This window comes from Mauremys reevesii, linkage group 3 (genome assembly GCF_016161935.1).
Source record: "Mauremys reevesii isolate NIE-2019 linkage group 3, ASM1616193v1, whole genome shotgun sequence".
Classification (NCBI taxonomy): Eukaryota; Metazoa; Chordata; order Testudines; family Geoemydidae; genus Mauremys; species Mauremys reevesii.
In genome coordinates this window covers 148,114,845-148,138,987 of record NC_052625.1, presented here as the reverse complement: position 1 = coordinate 148,138,987, position 24,143 = coordinate 148,114,845, and the positions used below count along the sequence as shown (strand labels likewise).

The window sequence follows — 24,143 nt, the reverse complement described above, 5'->3', positions numbered from 1 at the left end:
TCGTTGCACACCTGTGATGAATGGGGGCTGTATGCCTCTGATGGAAGGTGGGGACAATAAACTGGGCCATTTCTTCAAAGTATTCTCTCTTCAACCAACATGACTTTGGTCTTACCTCAGTTTGGTTTGAGCCAGCTGCTCTTTATCCTAGAGCTAATTTCTTGTAGGCATTCTGACATGTTAGTAGTGGTGGCATCAGTTGAGAATGAGAGAGATAGCTGAATGTCATCAGCATACTGCTTCTAGTGGAGTTAATGTTTTACACACACTTTACTTCCAAAAAATTACAATTTTGCCAAAATTGTATCTTTTCAGGTTGAAACTTTTAATACTTAATCTCAATTTTAGGGTAAACTTGATTTGGTTGTGTTTGATTTGAGGCGGCTCAATTATAGCTATACTAATATTTAGTGCACAGATTTAAATAACCCTTTCAAATAGTATTAAGTTAGGATGTTTCAGATCTACAGGAGGATTCACTTTCTCTCATTATCTACATATGACATTTTTGTATGTTTTATAATATGGGTATAAGGTTGTGCTAAGGTTTCACCTCTGAGCTTAACAATTTTGGCAGAATGGTGAAATGAAGATGTGGGATTTTTTCATCTACTGTTCTTGTTAGCATTTTAAAAATAGCTAATGTAACTTAGCTCAGTAATGGTCTGTAAGATCTTTGCACAAAGAGGTTACTGAAGTGAGCATCTTGCATGACCATCTGAGCCATATACCAAAGTACATTGCCCACCACATCTGGGTTAGCATTAAACTTACTGGGTGAGATTCTGGGCTTCACTTCTGAGAGATGCAGCAAAGAACTCTCAGCCCAATGGGAAAAGCAGATAAAGATGGGTTTAAGCCATCTTTGTACCTTCCCAGTCCTGGGCTGCTCCAGGCAATGGAGCAGTCCCCTAGCACCAGTTAAACTGTCCTGGTAGCCTGTCTAAAGTATGACAGCCTTCCGGGGCTGCCGTACAGGCCAGAGTTCTGCAGGCTGTGGTCCCTGCCCTGACATGTCCCTCCCTCCCTCCCATTTGCCTCTTATACCAGGGCTTGTGTGGGGTCCTCAAAGACAGGCTTACAGGCTGTGTTCTGCAGTGCCGGGGCCGAGGGAATCCGCCCCCGACCAAATACTGTTCTTTAAGGATGTTTTTGTGCTGCTCTGGCCCTCTTACGTTGCCTGACAGAGGGTGAAGCTTTCACCCCATATATTAATCAAAGGCTTCATTCATAAGATCCTGCATGAAGGGTCCTGGCTTAGTAATCTAATATTTCTAATTTTTGACCAAAGCCCAATGCTTGTCGGGTAAGTAATATGGCATGGTGGTTGTGCCAGAGTTGTCCTATGACTTCTGTAGACAAAAAGTAAGTTCTGTAGAAAACACATGCCTAGTGAAATGTCTTCATTTTAAAAATAAAGACAGCTCTACTCACTGGGTTGCAATTTTTATTAAACAGCCACTAACTTACCTTTCCTTCTAAGAGATCCATGTTGGTGGTTATCAGATCCTCTGGCTTTGGAATCAGTAGTCTCTTCTCATTTATAATTTGATCATACACGGGCGATGGGGTTAGTGAGGAAAACACTGAAGAAAAGAACTTCTGTATTGTTGTCAGGGTAATATATCTCAATTGAGGCTGAACTGTGCCTCCTCCCCCCACTCCCCAATGACTGACTGCTAGGGAGGCAGTTCTGGGATCATGTACCACCAAAAACAAAACCCCAAACAAAAAAACACCAAAACCCTACATCATCATCATCATCCAAGATAATGCAGTTGGTTGTTGTCCAAGAGAGGGAGTTTTCTTTGCTTTTTTTTTCTTCACCACCATCTTTGTGAAGAGATGCGAAGAGGAAATAACTGTTTTAAGAAACTGTCAAAAGCAATATCAAGATCAACTTTAAAATCAAATATTTTATTTTAATTTTATCACTAACTCTTTAGCTTTTTAAGTTGGATTACACTTGAGAAAGACAATCTAGTCCTCATAAAAATAATTCTTTAGAATATATTTATTTTGAAGTTAATATTGTAACAAGACACTCCAAGATTTGTGTTTATGGTCTAATAATGACATATGTTGGCAGTTAATAGCACTCAGCCTTTGGCGTTTGTGCATAATCACTAAGGCATATCATCAGACTATGTAACACTCCCCATTGTATCTTCTTGCTTAAGTGAAATTATATTACACAAAGTTAATGACGTTTGGTAACTATGAGAAAAGAGATCATTCTCTTTTAAACTAAAGTAATTAATATTATTAGAATTCAGATAATTACTTTGTTTGTTTTTAGATAAGTCCCAAAAGTGATGTTTGGTCATTGGGATGCATTTTATATTGTATGACTTATGGGAGGACTCCGTTTCAGCACATAACAAATCAGATCACCAAACTTCATGCTATAATTGATCCTAGTTATGAAATAGAGTTCCCTGATATTGCAGAAAAAGATCTCCAGGATGTGTTAAAGGTAACTTTCTTTAATATTTTTAGTTTTTTTAAAAAGTTGAATTCAGATTCAAGTGACGGTTGTTCCTTTACTAGACTGTTGTAATCTGAGTAGATGTGACTTGACTTCTTCTGAAACATTTTCTGATTTGGTTCCCAGATGGGCATAATTCTGATTGTGCATGTAATGATGGATATGAGCACCAAAATGAAGATTAGTTAGTGCTAAGGCTAACTATATGGCTTCCTGTAGCTCAAGCATGATTTTTCAGCTCAATTTGCAAATGTGATAAGTAACTATATAGATTAGGCAGTATGACGTGGTTGATTTGGCTGAATCACAATACAAGTACAACATATGCTCTGCCCAGAAAAAAATGCTTTCCCCCTACTCTCCACAAATTGGAACCGAGCCAAGTTTTTATGTCTCTAAAAAGCCAAAACTGAGTCCAGTTGAGTTGCTGACAATGCTACCTAGCAGGGAATATAGATTCAGAATCCAGATACTGCTCCTGACCTGGTGAAGGCAGTTTACCCTTTGACGGGGCATGTTTGTGAAGCATGAACTGAGAAACTTAATGGAAATACTAACGATTTATGTTGCATAATGTAAAACTGGATCACAACCAGTTGTATCACATGATCCCTTTTTAATAATAAGTATGTTGTATTTGATCTTCAAAATGTATATTATAGCATAACACCAGTTCTCCAAACATTAGGGTTGGCAGCACTTTCTGTTTAATGGTCAACTTTTCTAAAGGCTCTAAAATCCACATGCTTACTTGGATTGTCTTGAACCTTGCTGTGTTTCATGAGGATACAGGGTAGTAGTGTTAGTGGGGATGTGAGTGAGAATAGCCACAGAGAAGAATGCAGTTATCACATCTCAGAGCTATTGTTTCACACTGTGTTCATCTCCATGGGGTGTTTCATTCAGGTGAGAACATCCCATTGAACATCCCCTCTCTTTCCTATGTTGCAAATGGATGTGGAAAGTAGTTGAAAGAGTGGGGAGGAATAGCTCAGTGGTTTGAGCATTGGCCTGCTAAACCCAGGGTTGTGAGTTCAATCCTTGAGGGGGCCTTTTAGGGACCTGGGGCAAAAATCTGTCTGGGGATTGGTCCTGCTTTGAGCAGGGGGTTGGACTAGATGACCTCCTGAGGTCCCTTCCAACCCTGATATTCTGTGTGGGGGAGGCACATCAAACAGATCGCTACAAGATCTGTAAAGGGTTCCGCCCGAGAATGAAGAAGGAAAGGGACTTCAGGCTTAAACAACTCCTTATGAAGGCAGCCCTCCGTCCCCAGCCAGCTCCAGGCTGGCAGGACTGGGCACCGAGCACCTCCATGCAAAGTGCTTCAGCCTCTGTTCAAGAAACGGCACCGAGGAAGGACTCTGGGCATAGAGACCCTCGACACTGACACTCCCTGACGCCAAAGCCCATGGAGGTACCACATAAGTGGCACAAGAAGACAGAAGGAGTGCACTCACAAAGAAGTCAGTCGAGTCTGGTGCCGGTGGATTACCTGTTAGTGTGTGCCAGGTGGAGCTCCCTTCCACCCTGGACATAGTTGATGCTGCCAGGAACTTGATTGCCATGACAGCTCCGCAGTCCCCCCGCCAGCCCAGACAGACCTCCAGCACCGCCCAGAGGCAAGCCCGCAATGATGTGGCACCATTCGCCTTCTCGGCAGCACCGCTCTCTGGCACCATCCCAGTTGGCACCACCATGGTGTCCGCACTCCAGGTCCCTGTCATTGGACTCACAGGCGGAGTCTTACTATTCCTGGCGCAGCCGGCACCGATTGTAGCGGCACGGCAGGAGGCGGGATGATGCCATGGCAGGGGCCTGTGCAATGGCCATTCTGGACCCTGTGAGCAAACCACCAAGCCCAGTGCACGCACTCCAGAGGTACGTGCCTCCCTAGCATCCTGGGGTTGTCCCACACCTCGAGGCACCGAGATGGCTTCAGTCCACAGCACACAGCCCCATCCAGGTCCCAGCTCCACCACCAAGGCTGCGGTCGGCGCTGAACAGCACAGCACTGAACAGGTTCCGTCTAGGGAGCGGGAGGGACAGGAGGGCCCAGTGCTGCCTAGGGCTTTGTCATCATACTCGCTGGATGAGGCGGTGGCGGGGTCTTTATCCTCTGGGCTGCCCCCGTTGATAACAGTGCGCACCACTAGCTGTTATGCAGGGTGGCCAATAACATGGGGCTATAGGCCGAGGAGGTGGTTGAGTCTGAGGACCCCATGGTAGACATGTTAACCTCTGAGTGGCCATTCAAGGTGGCATTGCTTCTCATTTAAAACGATTCAAGCCACTACAAAAACCTTGTGGCAGACTCCTGCCTCCATTTCCCCTACAGCTAAGTGGGTGGAGAGGAAGTATTTTGTCCCCTCTAAGGGATACAAATACTTATTTACTCATCCGCAGCCAGGTTCACTTGTCGTGACAGTGGTGAATGGGGGGGTGGGGCACGCAGGGGCAGCAGGGCCCAACCCCAAAATCCAAGGACTCAAAGAAGCTGGACGTCTTTGGCCAGAAGGTGTACTCCACCGGAGGGCTCCAGCTTCGGATTGTTAACCAGCAAGCAATCCTTAGTAGATATAATTTCAATTAATTGAACTCCATAATGAAATTTAAGGAATTGGTCCCATCAGACTCTAGGGTGGAGTTTGCTGCCAGAGTAGAGGATGGCAAGGCAGTGGCATGGACCTCTTTACAGGCCTCACTGGACGCGGCAGATTTGGCCACACGAACAATGTCCTCTGCCATAGCCATGAAGAGGAGTTCACGACTCCAGGTGTCAGGCCTTCCACCAGAGGTCCAGCAAACAATTCAGGACTTGCCCTTTGACGGCATGAGACTGTTCTTGGAGCAGACTCCAAGGATTCACAGGCAACATTAAAATAAGTGGGCCTGCATACCCCCACCACCCAGCAAAACCACTTTAAGCCCCAGCCCTCTCAGCGCTTCTACCCTCCCCAGCCTAGGCAAGACTTTTCCAAGAAGCGGGGCAAGAATGGCAAGCATAAGCCTCCCCATCCACCACCCGGTAAAGGCCAGGCTTGATGAGTCAGTCATCAGGCTCTAACCAAGTCTTTTGAAGGGGCACCCGGGGGCAACACACCAGTCCACTTATGGATCCTTCAGCATGTTTTCTGAATCTTCTGTCCCATTTCTACCGTGCATGGTCCCACTTCAGATCACTGGGTCCTTCGCACTGTAGAAGTGGTATATTCTCTCCAATTCTGCTCCTCCTCCCCCTCCCACCTCTTCCCCATCCCTCTTCAGGGACCCTTCTCATGAGTAACTCCTCATGCAGGAGGCTCAGACACATCTCGCTGTGGGAGCAGTGGAAGAAGTTCCTCGGGAGCTAAGGGGCAAGGGATTCTACTCCTGATATTTCCTAATTCCCAAAGCCAAAGGATCTCAGACCCATCCTTGACCTGCGAGGCCTCAACAGATTCATGAAGAAGTTAAGGTTCCACATGGTCTTTCTGACTGCCATCATCCCATCTCTGGATCCAGGAGACTGGTATGTCACCCTCAACCTCAAGGAAATGTACTTCCACATATCGATAATTCCAGCCCAAAGACATTTTCTCAGGTTCGTAGTGAACCACAACTATTACCAGTTTACGGTCCTCCCTTTTGGACTGTCAGCAGCCCCTTGAGTTTTTACCAAGTGCATGGCAGTCATAGCTGCCTTCCTGAGGAGAAGGCAGGTGCAGGTCTTCCTCAATGACTAGCTGGTCAGGGGCCACTCCAGGGCACAAGTGGAGCAACACGTCAACCTGATGAGATCCACCTTCAACAGGCTGGGTCTCCTTCTGAATGTACACAAATCAACTCTTTCCCCTATTCAGAGAATAGGGTTTATTGGTCTTTGGTCAGGCCAGAGTCTTCCTGACAGAGTCTCTGTCAGGGTTCTCTCCCCACTCTGAACTCTAGAGTACAGACATGGGGACCCGCATGAAAGACCTCCTAAGCTTATTTCTACCAGCTTAGGTTAAAAACTCCCCAAGGCACAATCCTTCCTTGTACCTTGGATTAAGTAATGCTGCCACCACCAAGTGATTTAAACAAACATTTAGGGAGGGCCACTTGATGTCCTACCTTCCCCAAATATCCCCCCAAGACCCTACATCCCTTTTCCTGGGCAGGCTTGAGAACAATCCCCGCTTCCTGGGGAGGCTTGAGAATATATTCTCACTAATTGGTACAGGTGAACACAGACCCAAACCCTTGGATCTTAAAACAATGAAAAATCAATCAGGTTCTTAAAAGAAGAATTTTAATTAAAGAAAAAAGGTGAAAGGAGTACCTGTGTAAGATTAGAATGGAAGATAATCTCATAGGCAATCAGATTCAAAACACAGAGTGTTTCCCTCTGGGCAAAACTTTAAAGTTACAAAAAGAAAACCAGGAATACCCTCCCTCTCAGCACAGAGAAAATTCACAAGCCAAAATAAAAGTAAATCTAATGCATTTCCTTGCTAAATACTTACTAACTCTACAGGAGTAGGATTGCTTGCTGCTTTGATCTTGCTCCACCCAACGCCACACGGAACAGACAGAACAAAAGCCTCCTTTCCTCCCCCCCAGATTTGAAAGTATTTTGTACCCTTATTGGTCCTTTGGGTCAGGTGCCAGCCAGGTACTTGAGCTTCTTAACCCTTTACAGGTAAGAGGATTTGGTGCCTCTGGCCAGGAGGGATTTTATAGTATTGTATACAGGAAGGTTGTTACCCTTCCCTTTATATTTATGACAGTCTCTTTTTCAGACAATGCAAGACATCATACAGGGCTTCAAGCAATACCCTACCACCACAGCGAGGAATTGCTTGAAACTCCTCGGACATATGGCAACTTGTACATATGTGGTACAGCATGCAAGGCTGAGGCTCAGACCTCTCCAGGCCTGGGCGTGACAGACTGGACAAGGTGGTTACACTCCCACCGCCAGTTCTCGGGTCTCTCCAGTGGTGGCTCGACCCACAGGCAGTATGCGCGGGGGTCCCCTTCTCCAAACTGCAGCCCTTGCCGTCCCTGGTTACAGATGTGACAGCGTTGGGGTGGGGAGCTCATCTGGAGAATTCAGGACCCAAGGTTTTTGGGCACAAGATGAGCTCCCACTTCACATCAACATCAAGAAGCTGAGAGTGGTCCGCCTGCATGCCAGACCTTCCAGGCCCACTTGCAAGGGAAATGCGCGCGGTGGTGATGATGGACAACACGACCACAATGTTTTATATAAATAAGCAGGTCATGGCTCATTCCTGTCACCTATGTCATGAAGCCCTCAAGCTGTGGGACTTCTGCATAGCCCACTCAATTCACCTGGAAGCATCCTACCTTCTGGGTTCTCAGAACGACTTGGCGGACTATCTCAGCAGATCCTTCCACGACCACGAGTGGTCCATTCGCCCAGACATGGTGAACAGCATTTTCCAAAGGTGGGGAGTTTCCCAGATCGACCTGTTTGCCACAAAAAACAACAGAAAGTGCCTGGAATTTTGTTCCTTCCAGAACCACAGCCCAGGCTCCCTCGCAGACATGTTCCTTTGGACTGGTCACCTGTTGTATGTGTTCCCGCTTTCCCGCTCATCCAGAAGGTTCTGCTCAAGATCCACTGATAGCAGCAGCCTGGCCTCGCCAGCACTGGTATACCTTACTCCTGGAGCTATCGGTGGACAACCCAATCACATTGCTTTTGCTTCTGGACCTGATCACACAAGACCATGGCAGTCTCCAGCATCCCAGCCTAGAGTCTCTCCATCTTACAGCTGGGAAGCTTCAGGGCTAAACCCAGTAGAACTAATGTGCTCCGAGCCTGTTAGGGAGGTTCTCCATGGCCAAGTGGAAGAGATTCTCAGTCTGGTGCTCACAAGGTCACAGTCCTCTGACACAGGCCTCTCATTTTACCTCTCATTTTAGACTATCTGCTGCACTTAAAAAAGCAGGGCCTGTCGGTCTCATCAATAAGGGTTCACCGAGTCACCATTTCAGCATTCCACCCGGGTGTAGCTGACCACTCAATCTTCTCCAATGAGATGGTCAGCTGGTTTCTTAAAGGTCTTGACAGAATATACCAGCAGGTTAGGCCAACCGATCCTGGCTTCGGGCCTTAATATAGTTCTTTCAAGACTAAGGGGCCCCCTTTTGAGCCTCTAGCAACTTGCTCTCTACTCTACCTGTCATGGAAAGTGGCATTCCTGGTCACAATAACATCAGCTAGGAGAATGTCCTAACTTAAGGTCTTAACCTTTGATCCTCCTTACACCATTTTTTATAAGGACAAGGTGCAGCTTAGGCCTCACCCAGCCTTCCCCCCAAAGGTCATCTCTCAATTTCATGCCAATCGGGACATTTTTCTCCCAGTCTTTTACCCTAAGCCACACGCTAACAGTCGGGAGCAAAGACTCCACTCCTTGGTCGTTCAGCGAGCATTGGCCTTTTATATCGAGCACACATTTCGTAAGTCGAATCAGTTGTTCAAAGTAGCAGACAAGATGAGGGTCCTCTTGGTGTCTTCTCAAAGAATTTAATTGTGGATCACGTCCTGTATTCGGGCATCTTATGGTTTGGGAAAGATACCTGCCCCTGCACTAACGGCACATTCTATAAGAGAGTAGGCCTCCTCGACGGCATTCCTGGCCCAGGTCCCAATCCAGGAGATCTGCAGGCTGGCAACGTGGTTGTCTGTCCACACGTTAACCTCTGATTATGCCATTACCCAGCAAGCCAGGGACAACGCAGCATTTGGCCGAGCAGTGCTTCAGCCAGCGATTCGATGAACTCCAACCCCGCTTCCTAGCAAGGCTTGGGAGTCACCTATTTGGAATCAACATGAGCAAGCACATGAAGAAGAAAAAAGTTACCTACATTTCATAACTGTTGTTCTTTGAGGTGTGTTGCTCAGTCTATTCCAAGACCTACCGACCTTCCTCTCTGTCAGAGTTTCCCGGCAAAAAAGAACTGAAGAAGTGGCAGGTCGGCAGAGACCTATATGCACCGCCATGAAGGCACAACTTCAGGGGGCTCCACAGCCGACCAAATGGGTACCGCTAGGGGAAAAAACCTTCCGACGACTGTGCACGTGGCATGCGCACACCTACTAGGAATGGACATGAGCAACACATCTCTAAGAACAACAGTTACGAAAGGTAGGTAACCATTTTTTTCCCACACAATGCACAGTCAACCTGTGGAACTCCTTGCCAGAGGATCTTGTCAAGGCCAAGACTATCACAGGGTTAAAAAAATAACTAGATACATTCATGGAGGATAGGTCCATAAATGGCTATTAGCAAGGATGGGCAGGGATGGTATCCGTAGCCTCTGTTTGCCAGAAGCTGGGAATGGGTGACAGGATGGATCACTTGATGATTACCTGTTCTATTCATTCCCTCTGGGGCACTTGGCATTGGCCACTGTCGGAAGACAGTTTACTGGGCTAGATGGACCTTTGGTCTGACCGAGTATGGCCATTCTTATGTTCTTACATACCATTATCCCCATTTCCACAGGTAGGGAAATTAAGGTACAGAGACTTAGACTTGCTTAAGGTCACATAGGAAGTCTATCAGAGAGCAGGGAATGGAACCCAGGAGTCCCAGGTCCTGTGCACTGGACCATGCTTCCTCTCATGCTCTTCCCCCCTTGTCTGCCCCACTGATTCTATGCTTGTTCCTGTAGCCTCTCTCCAGATCCTCAACCTGTGTGTTCCATGCTGACACCTGCCTCTCTGTGGAAAAGATGGTTGGACAGGGAGAGCCAGGCTGTGCTGGACAGGCAGAGAGAAGGGAGAGGAGATGATGCAGAAGTTGTGAAGGGACTAACATGCAGTCATTCTTTGGCTGGGATAATCATTGCCTATGAGCCAAAGGCAGTGGAAGGGCAGAGCTGGGCTGTGGTAAATCAGGGAGCTGAGATTTCTCCCCCCTCCGCCCCAGTGAAGGAAACTAAATGCCCAGAAATTTCATTAACATGGAGTTAAGGATGTCCAGTGGTGCCTAGTGTCCTTCCAGAATATGGAGAGTGTCTGTCTAAATTTAAACATCTGAAAACAAGGCAATATAAGTAAAGTACACACTAGCTACCCAACCCAACCTTAACTTTGTCCTCTGAATGATGCCCCATTATGCCAATAACACATACTATCACTCGACCCTTACAGATGTTACAGAACACTTTGGGTACAGAGTACCTGAGAACTGTAGGACAAAGTCTAAGTCTTTCTCCTTGGAAAAGCAATGCTCATGGTTAGGTCAGGCATAGCAAACAGGAGCTAACTATACTTGGCCTACGCCCAAACCATCCCAAGCTTGCTAAATGTTACCACGCCTCCACACCTGCCCTGAGAATTCCTTCTGAGACATTGTTTTCACTTATCCCTCACTCCTTGGAGGCTACTGTCATATGTGCCACCTGAGTGCTGGAATTCCCCAAGGCAAGAAGACACCATTGTGCTCCTCTGTGGACACAGTCTACAAAACTCAACATTAAAATGAGGCATACTTGAACTTTTAAAAACACACATGTGCCTCTTATCACATTGTAATAACAGCTCTGCCAAGCTGCTCCAATTAATCTCTCCACCATTCAATATAGCTACACCTAACACAGTGAAGGCAGTTGGAGCACATCCAGATAAATGCTGGAATTCAAGGCTGTGGAGCACAACACACGGTGGCACGTTGTTAGAACTTTCTCATGTCTACCTATTATGGTACACCGCACTATTGAATCATTCTCTGCGACTTTTGCCAATTCCCAGGGACAGAATTAAGGTTACACTGTGGGGGTAGTGTACACAGTATATTCTGGTTTTCAGAGGTTTAAATTTAGCCACTCTCCACGTTTTGGGAGCCTACTGGGCAACCTTAACTCTGTTAATGAAAATTCTTGGCATCTAATTTCTGCACAAATGTGACTAAATCTGCAGCTATTACATTCATTTAATACAAATTAATGTGACTGCATAATTAGAATTCCTATTCAGAAGATAGTGTCAAGGTAATTGCCGCCCATGTAGTTTAGGATTAAGCATTGATAATATGGGATGTGAGGGTTATATGTTTGTTAACCCTGTGACATGAAAGTTACAACTCCAATCTAGATCTTGAAGAACTGATTTTTTGTGTAGCTGGGATTTCTGATAAAGTTAGGAAAAATATTTCTAGTTGAACTAAATGTTTTGTTTTGATTTTGTTATTTTTTTAATAAAATTGAAGGAAATTTTGAAATGGTCATTTCAAGTAGAATTTTTTTCTACATAAGTTTGTGAAATGTTTAGTTGATCAGAATCTGCATTCCCCATACATAAATAAATAAAATAAAATATTTGCTCAAACTATTTTTCCCAGTTCTATCCCTGACTAAACTATGTCAGACTACTTTGGCATTTACAACAGGAGAGCCTCTTACTCCTCATGCCTACAAAGGAGTGATATTACAGGAGTATTTCAGTTTCTCTTCTGTGAAGAGGGGATTTCTAGGCATCTTGGTTTTTAAGAGATGAGGATCCATACATGTGTTACAAGTTCCTTCCAGTTCAACAGATACAGCCAGTTTGATATTATCCTATCAAAACGAGTTTTATAAGTTACAGATTTGTACATGGATACCAGCATAACCGTAATGATTCAGGAAACTGAGCATGTATATTTAACTGTAGAATACAAAGCTTCAACTATTCACCCACTCAATCTACTTTCTCAATCTTTTTATTTTGTAGCGCTGTTTAATAAGGAACCCTAAACAAAGAATATCAATTTCTGAATTGTTGACTCATCCATATGTGCACATTCAAACCTATCCACAGACAGGTAATGTTTACATTTTATATTAAGTTATATCACAATAAATTAGTGAACATTTTCTAGATTTCTCTAAATTTATTTTGATTTTAAAGAGGAATGCCTTTTATTGTGTGCATTCTCTAGTTATTGGAGTTATGCATAAGTGTTTCTGGTACACTTGTGTATGTGTTGGCAAGGGCTCCAGCATCTTAATTCTGAAAATCTTATATATTCAAAATTAAAGACTGATTGTATACATTTTGTAAATTACACTTAGCATGCAGGTTTCAACATAACTATATTTGAATAGCCGTAGGTGGTCTGAATACAAAAGGAACAACAGAAGAAATGAAGCGCATCCTTGGCCAACTTATTGGTCTGAACTCTCCTAACTCTATTTCTAGAGCTGCTAGAGTGAGTACAGTTTTTATACCAATATAATGTTCACATTTCTTTAAAATATAATCAGTTTAGTTAAAATAAGCGTGTGCATCACAAAGCTAATAGGAGTAAGTATTTCAAAACTTTATCACCCGATATAGAGGACCTGTGCAATATTGTCATGAAATTTGCAGATTAGTAAATTACCATTTCTCATGATCTTTGAGTGGAGTGGGAGTTAGAGTGGTGGCTATAACAGGATTTTTTCTCATCTCCTTGCCTTGTGCAATAAATTTTCTCCCTAGTTTTCTTGTGCTGACTACTGTTTTTCTTTCTCTCTGTCCTCTCTGACGCAGCCCATGTCATCTTGTTCTGCCCTGACCAAAAGTAACAAGCTGCTGTGAAGTGGGTTAGCACTGCAGCACTTTCCTGCAGTCAATATGGATGAATGAGCAAATCTTCATGTCCATCAGGCAGACAGTTCGAATGCAGGGTTTTATTTCTGCTATTTTTCCTTCTCCTGGTGTTGAGGCATGCTTTCCCAGTTATTCCTCTTTGTCTATGGAAGGATAGCTCAGTGGTTTGAGCATTGGCCTGCTAAACCCAGGGTTGCGGCCACTTAGGGATCTGGGGCAAAATCAGAACTTGGTCCAGCTAGTGAAGGCTGGACTGTATAACCTTTCAGGGTCCCTTCCAGTTCTATGAGATAGGTATATCTCCATATATTTTTTTAAAATATTTTTAACAGCCAGTCTCTTTCCAGGGATTCACAGTTTACTAGTGGATAACCTCAGCAGGGAATTCAGATAAAAGGTGATTCACTTCATTTTCTCAAGATGGGGTTTTCCCTCTGTAGATCTGTTCCACTAGGGCAGTGGTTCCCAAACTTTAACAACCTGTGAACCCCTTTCACCAAAATGTCAAGTCTTGCAAACCCCCTCCTAAAAATGAATATTTCCAGGGATTTTCTCTTTTACCTGAGTATAAATTATAAAAGCAGTGATCTTGGAAATATAAAATTTGTTTTTATGACATACTTATTACACACTATTATTAATTATTATTTATCATTACACTATTTTTATTACATTATGAAAACAGCAACACTCTTCCAAGATCTCACTTTCGTAGCTTGTATCACTTTGAGTAAGCTTGTTATAAGACAAGGCTCCTATGTTTCATCAAGAAGTATCAGATGTGAAACAGCATGAGGGTATCTAAGAATCCAACTCAGAGTTCCTCCTACACAAGCATTCAGGTCTTGAGCAGTTCAGGCAAACAGCGCACGTTACAACATATTTTTCATAATAATTTAAAAAACAATACTAGCTGCCTATTTAATTTTAAAAACATCAAAAAATATCCACCCCCCTTTCCATTTCTTATAAGGAGGCTTGAAGTTTAAATCTCCTCAGTGTGATAGATATGCTTGCTTTGATCTGCTTAATTCTTGGAAGTCCAGGGGCTCCAGGCTGCTGGTCCCGTGCTGCCCAGAGTCCCTAGGGACAGCTCTGTCCGCCATTAGGGAATTTTTTTCTCCATAACCTAACCCCCTGAAACATTTTGCAAACCCCTAGGGGTTCACAAACCCCAGTTTGGGAACCACTGCACTAGGGAAAACATGAGATGTCATTGATTCTGCTCCGGGGGAATGGCCCAAGATCCAATTCTAATCCCATGGCCCTTGGATACTATTATATGTGTTTCTCCCAATTGCCATAATACCAAGAATTCTAAGGAACATCAAGCAGAATACAGCCACGTTTAATTATAATATCCCCCACTTGGCCAAGGCAATTTAGTATGCAAATCTCCAAAGGTTTAGTTCAGCCACCAAATAACCTTACCTCTGCTCTTGGATGTAATATCTGAGTTAAGGACAGATCCTGTATCCAGATCCCACGACACTCCATCTGACAGCAAGGATGCTGAATAGCTGATTTTATCAGAAAGACTCCACAGGATCCACTTACCTCTCCAAATGGAAAAGATTCTTAATATAGGTGCCATCAACATTATTTGTCTCCATCAGTCTCACATCTCAGTCCTAGATTACCTTCTACAGCTCAAGAACTCTCACCTGTCTTTGAGCTCTTTGAGACCGCTTTTTGCCCGTCATACAGCGGTTTTCTCCTTTTTCTCACCCAAAGGTAGCAAGGTTTCTAAAATGTCTGATAAGTCTTCACTTGAGAAAAGGAATATGTGCCATTAAAAATTGATTCTACTATGTCCTCTGGTTTTATCCTTTCAGCCCCTCACTCCATACTCTGGTTCACCTCTCTATCAAAAACATCCTTCTTTGGTGGTAGTAACGTCAACCAGAAGAATGAGAGACTTACAGGCTCTAATGGCAGACCCACCATACATGATTTTCCCTAATGACTAGATATCCTGAAACCACACCTCAGGTTCTTACCTAAAACAGTTTTGAATTTCATTTGAACCAAATAATACACCTCAAAGGTGAAGAAAAATTGCATTTCTTAGTTGTACATGGAGCAATTTGTTTTTATTAAGAAAGGACTGAGCACATTAGGAAATCTCAGACTTTTTGTAACATAAGCAGAGAGAGTTAAAGATGAGGCTGTTTCATCACAAAGAATTGCTAATAGAGTCCAGTACAAGAGGAGATCCAATCAGCCAACTCCTAACAAACACCCACCTTCAAGAGTAACTGGACATTCCACAAGGACTCAGTCTGTTTCTATAGCCTCTTTCAGAAATCTACTAATTATGGAGCTGTGTAAAATGACTTTTTTCCAACTACATGTTGACACAACATTGCCATAGTAAGAGCATCCAGAGATGACACAAACTTGGCAGGACAGTTCTGTGTTCACTAGATTCCTGGTACACACCGCCAGCAAGGGTCACTGCTTGGAAGTCACCAGCAGTGGAATATATAGATGGACAATCACTCAAAGTTACTTACCTGTATAATAATTGTGATTAGGATGTAGTGTTTGTATGTATGTTCCATGCCATGCTTTCTATCCTAATTACTTGGAGTCTGGTAATATCAGGATTCCATATGGCAAAACAACTAAAGGGTAATTTAGCCCTTAATGCCATCGGTTAGAGGTGTGTGAGGATATATTGCCTCAGTGGGTACAGCCCAAAAGGTACACTTGAGTACACTGGGCACACATGCACCAACCGTGTGGGTGTAAAGTATAAAAATAAAATATGGACAACATATCTCGAAGAACCAGAGTTACTGTGCAAGTAACAGTTTCATTCTATCCCTCATGCACTTCTGTGGCAGCTAGGCCAGAACAGAGTCATTACATATCTTAGCTTCTCCGTAGGTCTTCCTTGCCTGGATATGATTTCTAGTAGTCAGACCTATTTTGTCCATATAGATGGCAGCCATTTGACAGAAACAAATTTCTCTTACTGCACTAATTGTATCCTGTGATGTGGCTATGTCAGTATGGACACCCACCCAAGATGTCTCAAGGGCCAAATAATTTTTTTCCATTTCCTCTATGGAACTCTACCTACTTGCATGTTCATTTTTTTTTTCTTCGTGGTCTTGCGTCGTATGTTTTTCACCATCTGGACACTAAACTGCATTTAATGCTAGTACTGCTTTACCCTGTCTTCCTATTAATTTCCTCATATTTGCATATATCTGAAATTTTAGTTCTGGGTTTAGATGGTACTCATTACTGTATGTCGAAACAATTTTGTAAACTATACCATCATTTTACAAACAGACATCATTTTGAATAAGTAATTCTTGGAATGACTATTTCTATCCCTTTATCTTTTTAAATTTCAGACTTTATACGAACAGTGCAACAGTGGTGAAAGTCTTGATGTATCTGCGTTTACAAAACCTGGCAATCAAACATGGACAAAGAAATGATGTGCAGTAATGCATGATTTACTAGAAATGTGTAAAATAATTTTGATAAAAATATATATTGATCTGCTCTTTAAAAAAAAAGGACACTGACAGCATAAAGATCCTATTTTTAAAGTAAAGGTCATTACCTCTGTTGCGAATAATGCCATAGATTATTAATACAGAATTTAAAAATCAACTATACTCTTTACCATCTGCTGTCTGTTTACAATTTGAATGTCACTGGTTAAATAGTGAAAATGACCTAGTCCGTCACACTTTATGGTCCTGGTAGTGGCACAAGGCTATAGTATTTGGATTGCAAATACTTGTGTGGGTATGTCTAAATAAAAAACAACTTTGAGGAAACTTTTAAAAAAAAGATGGGAGGGATTTTTAGATTTTTATAAAACCCAAACTGTGGATCTAAAGTACCTGACAGAGTCCTTGCAAGTACCACTTGGAAAGTATATTCTACAGTTTCATTCTTTACCGTCAAACATAGTCAATATCAGTGACTTCCATTACGTCCAGTGGATTGTCTTAGACTTTTGGAAAATAAACACTTCTGTAATATTGTTAATGTTAAAGTGCTAAAACACAGCATTGTTTGTTGATAAATGTAAATCTAACATCCTGCCTTTGAGATTTTCAGTTGTCATTGGAAGATAAATGATGCACTGGAAGTATTGATAAAACTCTGAAGAACAATGTAAATAAAGTGGCTTACACTGTATAAAAATTGTTCCTTGTAAATTCAGTTTTCTATTTGCAACTTTTTTTCAAGGTGCAAAATATTCTTAGAAAAATACTTACCATATATAGTAGATCATAAGCCAGTTCGTTTATAAGCCGACCCCCCAAGATGGATAAATAAAAATGGAAAATTTTTATGACCCATTCATAAGCCGACCCTATAATTCAGGGGTCAGCAAGGATAAGCTGCTGGCGGGCCGAGATGGTTTGTTTACCTCGAAAGTCTGCAGGCACGGAGGTAAACCTAAGTAAACAAAGTGTCCTGGCACGCCAGCTGCTTACCCTGATGGGCTGGGACAGCAACTGGTGGGGAAATATTTTTGGGGGGAGAAGCTGGGGGTCAGGGGAGTAACCCCTGTGACCACCCCCCACATGACCCCACCCCTAACCCAGGACCCCCACACTCTCCACATCCCATCCCTTCCCACCTTATCTGGAGAGGGCTGGGGAGGATGTCTCTGGCCTGGCTGGAGCTGCTCCGGCAGGCTTGCCAGCGTGGCTGCAGTCTGCTCCGGCGGGCCAGACCAGGCAGCGTGGCTGCAGCATGTTCCAGCGGGCTGGGCCGGGCAGCATGGCCGCAGCGTGCTCTGGGGGGCAGGGCCGAGCGGCACAGCTGCAGGCTGCCAGCCCTGGAGCTGTAGCTGCTTCAGAGGCTGTCGGGAGAGCAGCATGGCCAGAAGCAGAGAGACTCTGGCCCCACCTCTTCCCTTCTGGCTGTGCTGCCTCTCCTTGCTCCTTCTGTTGGGGGGAGCGGCTGTGTCCCACCTCTCCCTCTCTATACCCGTTCATAAGCTGACCCCCTTCTCTGGTGCTTCCTTTTTTTACTAAAAAAATTCAGCTTATGAACGAGTATATACAGTAACTAGTTTTTGTGGTGTTCAGAAAAGAGCTAAAATTTAATACTAGTTTTAAAAACCTTTTCAGTTAAAGTACTGTTCTGAACTTCACGTAAGATGCTTTAAAGGTGGTAGACCTATTACAAGAAGCTGAAGTATAGTGTATAAAGAGGAAGCTTTTATGCCAAGATTTTTTTATACTTTTATTCTGTTACACTGATTTTAATAAGTACTGTTCTAAACATTAATTTAGAAGCGTGTTTCAATTTTAAATACTTATTGAATTTTAGTTATGCTTAAATAAATTAGCAAGAGTAATCAGATTAGCAAGTAGCCATTTACCTTTTGCTTTAAAGGTAAATAATTTTGAAGGTTGTTTTGCCATCCTTAAAATTGTGCTGTTAAAAGCTAGTTGGCAAACTGGAAGTTTAACTTCTTGCACAATCATTTTTGTTAAAACAATGTACGTGATTCATCATGTCCTCTTTTAGTGTCCTTTTCTCCAAAGGTACCACTCCCACTCTTGAGTCAGGTTTCCCAGTGTACAAATGACTGGAAGTCCTACGGTGATTTCCTCCCTTACTGCGGGCTGTACTATCCCCTAGTCAGTGAAAGAGAATGTTTGGAGGCACTTCCCCTGAGTGCTTCTGCATCAGTAGCTAAAATTAGTTACATTTCTGAGAGAAGTCTCAGGAAAACAAGTAGTATCATTCATTTCATTCTGTTTGTCCACTTTAATTTAATTTTTAATTACCGACTGGGTAACTGTGCTGTGGAAACCAAATGAGATGCCTCACAAAGTCCAAGGTCATTCTTCCTTTTCATTTATATTTCATTTTAGGATAGGCATAGATTTGAATTTTCACGGTAGCATTTAATCACCAAGGTAACATTTAATTTCAGAAAGGGGAACTATAAAAAATAAGTTAGCTAAACAGAAATTAAAAGGTACAGTGCCAAAAGTGAAATCCCTGCGAGCTGCATGGAAACTTTTAAAAGACATCATAATAGAGGCTCAAATTAAATGTATACCCCAAATTAAAAAAATACATAGAGGACCAAAAAAGTGCCACCTTTGGTAAACAACAAAGTAAAAGAAGCAGTAAGAGGCAAAAAGGCATCTTTTTAAAAGTGGAAGTTAAATCCTATTGAGGAAAATAGAAAGAAGCATAAGATCTGGCAAATGAAGTGTAAAATATAAGGCCAAAAAGAAGTTGAGGAATAGCTAGCCAAAGACACAAAGTAACCGCAAAAAAACATTTTAAGTACCGGTACATCAGAAGCAGGAAGCCTACTAAACAGCCAGTGGGCCATGGGACAATCAAGATGCTAAAGGAGCACTCAAGGAGGATAAGACTATTGTGGAGAAACTAAATTAATTCTTTGCATCGGTCTTCACGGTTGAGGATGTGAGGGAGATTCCCTAACCTGAGCCTTTCTATTTAGGTGATGAATCTGAGGAATTGTCCCAGATTGAGGTGTCATTAGAGGAGGTTTGGGAACAAATTGATAAATTAAACCGTAATAAGTCACCAGGACCAGATGGTATTCACCCTAGAGTTCTGAAGGTGAATACCATGAAATGTGAAATTGCTGAAGTACTAACTGTGGCATGTAACCTATCATTTAAATCAGCTTCTGTACCAGATGACTGGAGAACAGCTAATGTGATGCCAATTTTTAAAAAAGGCCCCAGAGGCCATCCCGGCAATTACAGGCTGGTAAGCCTAACTTCAGTACTGGGCAACTTGATTGAAACTATAGTAAAGAACAGAATTGTCAGACACACAGATGAATATGATTTGTTGGGGGAAGAGTCAACATGGTTTTTGTACAGGGAAATCATGCCTCACCAATCTACTAGAATTCTTTGAGGGGGGTAAACAAGCATGTGGACAATGATGATCCAGTGGATATAGTGTACTTAGATTTTCAGAAAGCCTTTGACAAGATCCTTCACCAAAGGCTGTTAAGCAAAGTAAGCTGTCTTGGGATAAGAGGGAAGGTCATCTCATCGATCAGTAAGTGGTTAAAAGATAGGAAACAAAAGGTAGGAATAAATGGCCAGTTTTCAGAATGGAGAAAGGTAAATAGTGGTGTCTCCCAGGGGTCTGTACTGAGACCAGTCCTGTTCAACATATTCATAAATGATCTGGAAATAAGGTAAACAGTGAGGTGGCAAAAATTGTATATGATACAAAACTACTCAAGATAGTTAAATCCAAAGCAGACCGCGAAGAGTTACAAAGAGATCTCACAAAACTGGGTGACTGGGCAACAAAATGGCAGATGAAATTCAATGCTGACATATACAAAATAATGAACATGGGAAAACATATTCCCAACTGTACATACAAAATGATGGGGTCTAAATTAGCTGTTACCACTCAAGAAAGAGATCTTGGAGTCATAGTGGACAGTTCTCCTTAAACATCCACTTAATGTGCAGCGGCAATCAAAAAAGCTAACAGTGTTGGGAATCATTAAGAAAGGGATAGATAATAAGACAGAATATATCCTATTGCCTCTGTATTTATCTGTGGTAGACCCACATCTTGAATACTGCATGCAGATCTGGTTGTCCCATCTCAAAAAAGATATATTGGAATTGGAAAAGGTACAGAAAAGGGCAACAAAAATGATTAGGGATTTGGAACAGCTTCCATATGTGGAGAAATTTATAAGACTGGGACTTTTCAGCTTGGAAAAGAGAATACTAAGGGGGGATATGATAGAGGTCTATAAAATCATGACCGGTGTGGAAGAAGGAAGGAAAGAAGTGTTATTTACTCCTCATAACACAAGAACTAGGAGTCACCAAATGAAATTAATAGGCGGCAAGTTTAAAACAAAAGGAAGTATTTCTTCACCCAACACACAGTCAACCTGTGAAACTCCTTGCCGGAGGATGTTGTGAAGGCCAAGTCTATAACAGGGTTCAAAAAAGAACTAGATAAGTTGTCATAGGTTTCACCCCCACCCTAAACTTTAGGGTACCCCAGATGTGGGGACCTGCATGAGAACCCATAAGCTTAATTACCAGCTTAGATCTGGTTGCTGCCACCACCCAAATTGTTTAAAACAGCTGTTTGAGTCATTTGGGAAACTCTGTCTTCCCCCCTAAAATCTCTCCCTCCCAAGTGCTGTAACCCTTCCCTGGGTAACCTTGAGAGACTTCACCAATTTCCTGGTGAACACCGATCCAAACCCCTTGGATCTTAAAACAAGGAAAAAATCAATCCGGTTCTTAAAAAGAAGACTTTTAATTAAGGACAAGGTGTAAAAGAAATACCTCTGAGAGATTAGCATACAAGCTACTCTCACAGACAACAGATTCAAAACACAGAGGATATTCCCCTGGACAAAACCGTAGTTACACAAAAGAAAACACAATTTGATTATCCCTCTAATGCAAAAAGACAAAGTCACAAAAGGAAATAAACATAAGCTAATTCATTCCTTTTCTAATACTCACTACCCTGGGTGATTTCTTGATCTTTTTACTCCGGCACAGAACTTAATGGACTGACTGAACAAAGGACTCTTCCCTCCTTCCTGGGTGAAACATTTTGTCCCCACATTGGTTCCTCTGGTCAGGTGTCAGCTAGGCTAGGCGAACTTATTAACACTTCACTGTGTGTTTATGACATAAGTTCATGGAGGATAGGTCCATCAATGGTTATTAACTAGGATGGGCAGGGATGTTGTCCCTGCCTAGCCTGTGTGTGCCAGAAGCTTGTAATGGGCAATGGGATGGATCGCTTGATGATTATTTGTTCTGTTCATTCCTTCTGAAGCACCTGGCATTGGCCACTGTCAGAAGACAGGATACTGGGCTGGATGGACCTTTGGTCTGACCCAGTATGACCGTTTTTGTCTTATGAAAAGAAAAACTGGAAACTTTAATCTGTTTTCCCTAAAATGTTTATTCCAACTGTCTTGCCACAAAGGATTTAGCTGGTCCTTGGTGATTGGTAAACCCCTGTGTTCGAGTTTACTGCCCCCAGATTCTGGAAGCTTTAAATCTCCTGAGATGGAGACTTATAAAGTTCACTCCCCTGTCTTTTCAAGGTTTAGGAGACTCGGGTTGAAAAGCTCAACATGCTCACTATGCTTTCAGGCACTGGTGCTAGCCAGCCCTTTGTGCACTAGAGCCAGGCACTTACAGGCATTCCCATAACCATGTCTATATTGAGAAGGAGCACTAATTGTGGCCCTCTCAACTGATACATTGGTGGTGTTTGGAAATACCAGCGCTGCTTATCAGAAAACGTCCCAGGACAAACTGAAACTTAAATAGAAAGGACAGTTGCTAGTCACAGCAGCACTTTAAGTTGCACAGCTTCTCTTCTCTTTCATTGGATGTGGGCCAGTGTTGTTGCCTACTGTCATTGTTGCAGGCTCCAGGCTGAGCCCTGTGCTTCAGCACAGGCCACTGCTTTTTTTTTTTAATCTCCAGCAATGGAACAACTTGGCAATTCACTTTCTCCTGACCATTTTTGTTTTATAACTTTAATTTGTATTTGTTGTTGTGCATTAATGGCTTACAATCTTTCTTCCTCTTCCTCTTCCTCCTCCTATGGATCGGGTGTTTGGGAGCATGGTAGTGTCAACCACCTACAGAGTCTCCCGGGACTCTTCTGCCTGACCTCTTCACACCCAGCTGACCCTCACGCTGCCAGGTCATGGGACTCAGAGTTTGACTAGCATAGTCAGGTCTTTTCCCTTCCCAAGCAGTTGTAACTCCTATACAGAAAAGCCACTCTGGAGCTTCTGAGTGTTTCAGGAAGGGAACTGAAGGTTGGGGAGGGCATTAACTGGCCACCTCAAAGGTAAATCCCACAACATACCTGCACTGGAGACAAAATCCCTGAAAGATTTCAAAGCTGTCTTCCATTCTCCCCTCCCTGCCATAATCCTCCGCTCCCTCAGAAGAGAAGCAGGGTGCCTACAGAGCTCCCCCTACTTCCAGGATGAACGGAGAGATTCTCACAATGCATATGGGGTAAGTACTGCCCCTCAAACTCCAGAGCCTCTGGGTCCCTAAAATGGCAAGAGCAAGTGTCCCCTTTGCAACGTAGCAGTTAATATGAAGGGACAAGTGGTGAGCAAATCAGGAGCTAAACCCTCTCTTTTGCCTCCCCTCTCTCCCAGGAGTGTTTGCTGGGGCTTTTTTCTTGTACAGAGGCACTCACAGTGCTCTGTAGCAGGTTCACTCATCCCACCCTTCAGCATGTCTGGGCCTGCAGAGAAGCCTATTACTCCTGCACAGCCCTGCCTTGGGTTGTAGTGTAATGAGAATTGCCTGTCTGGCTTTTGGCTCATAATCTCTCCCTCTGCCAGGCAAACGGCCTCTGACTTCAGACAGCAGTGGAATGGGATTTGTGCCTCAAAGAATCATTGGTCACAGACCCTCACTCTTCCAGGAAAAGGGGCTAAGTCTGAAAAGCAGGAAAGGGTCTTTCCACCCCTCCCCTTCTCTACAGGCTGGCTCCACATCAAAGCCTTTGGAGCACTCCAGGCAGTCTGTGACCAGAACAGAGGCACATGAGGATTCCACTCCCGATGAAGCTGCACCTTCGTAGGAGGAGTAAGTGAGAAATCCCTGCCCATGTTCAAAATTATTCTGATTTGCTGAGTAAAGCCCCAGGTGGTACTAGGTTGGTCCTACAGTATTTGAGTGTCAGTGAACATGGGGCGGGGGGAAACAGGCTTGCGTACCACCAAAGGAGTGTTGACTGATTCCATGCAGCTTGGAGAAATCTGTAAATAATTCATTTTTGATTCTTAAAGAGACCAAAATACTCTTTCCCTCTGCATTTGAGTTATTGTCGTAAGTGTTCAGTGAGCCATGCACTGTAAGCACTCCATGCAAGATTGTGTGATAACACACCAACCAAGTTATGATGATAGCCTAATGTAGAAGCATTCTATTTGTGATTTCCTGATTGGAATCATAATTTAGATGGTTCACTTGATCTGAGATCCCAGGATGTTTACTTTTTAATTAATTATTACTATTATAAGAGCAGTTTTTAGTTGCCTAGAATAGC

General features: G+C 43.1%; 1 protein-coding gene across 4 annotated transcripts in view; it reads left to right on the top strand.

The window, feature by feature from the left end:
• TTK (TTK protein kinase) overlaps nt 1–17,234 on the top strand; it is a 103,043-nt gene extending 85,809 nt beyond the window's left edge. For 3 of the 4 annotated variants that reach the window (XM_039531562.1, XM_039531559.1, XM_039531561.1), the window contains 4 exons: nt 2,300–2,476; nt 12,204–12,294; nt 12,578–12,681; nt 16,433–17,234. In XM_039531562.1, coding sequence (XP_039387496.1) covers nt 2,300–2,476; nt 12,204–12,294; nt 12,578–12,681; nt 16,433–16,519 — 459 coding nt within the window. In that variant the 3' untranslated portion in view covers nt 16,520–17,234. Of the gene's footprint in view, nt 1–2,299; nt 2,477–12,203; nt 12,295–12,577; nt 12,682–13,411; nt 13,462–16,432 lie in introns of all 4 variants that reach the window. The other variant, XM_039531563.1, reaches the window with a different exon arrangement.
• Nucleotides 17,235–24,143: the final 6,909 nt, after the last annotated feature.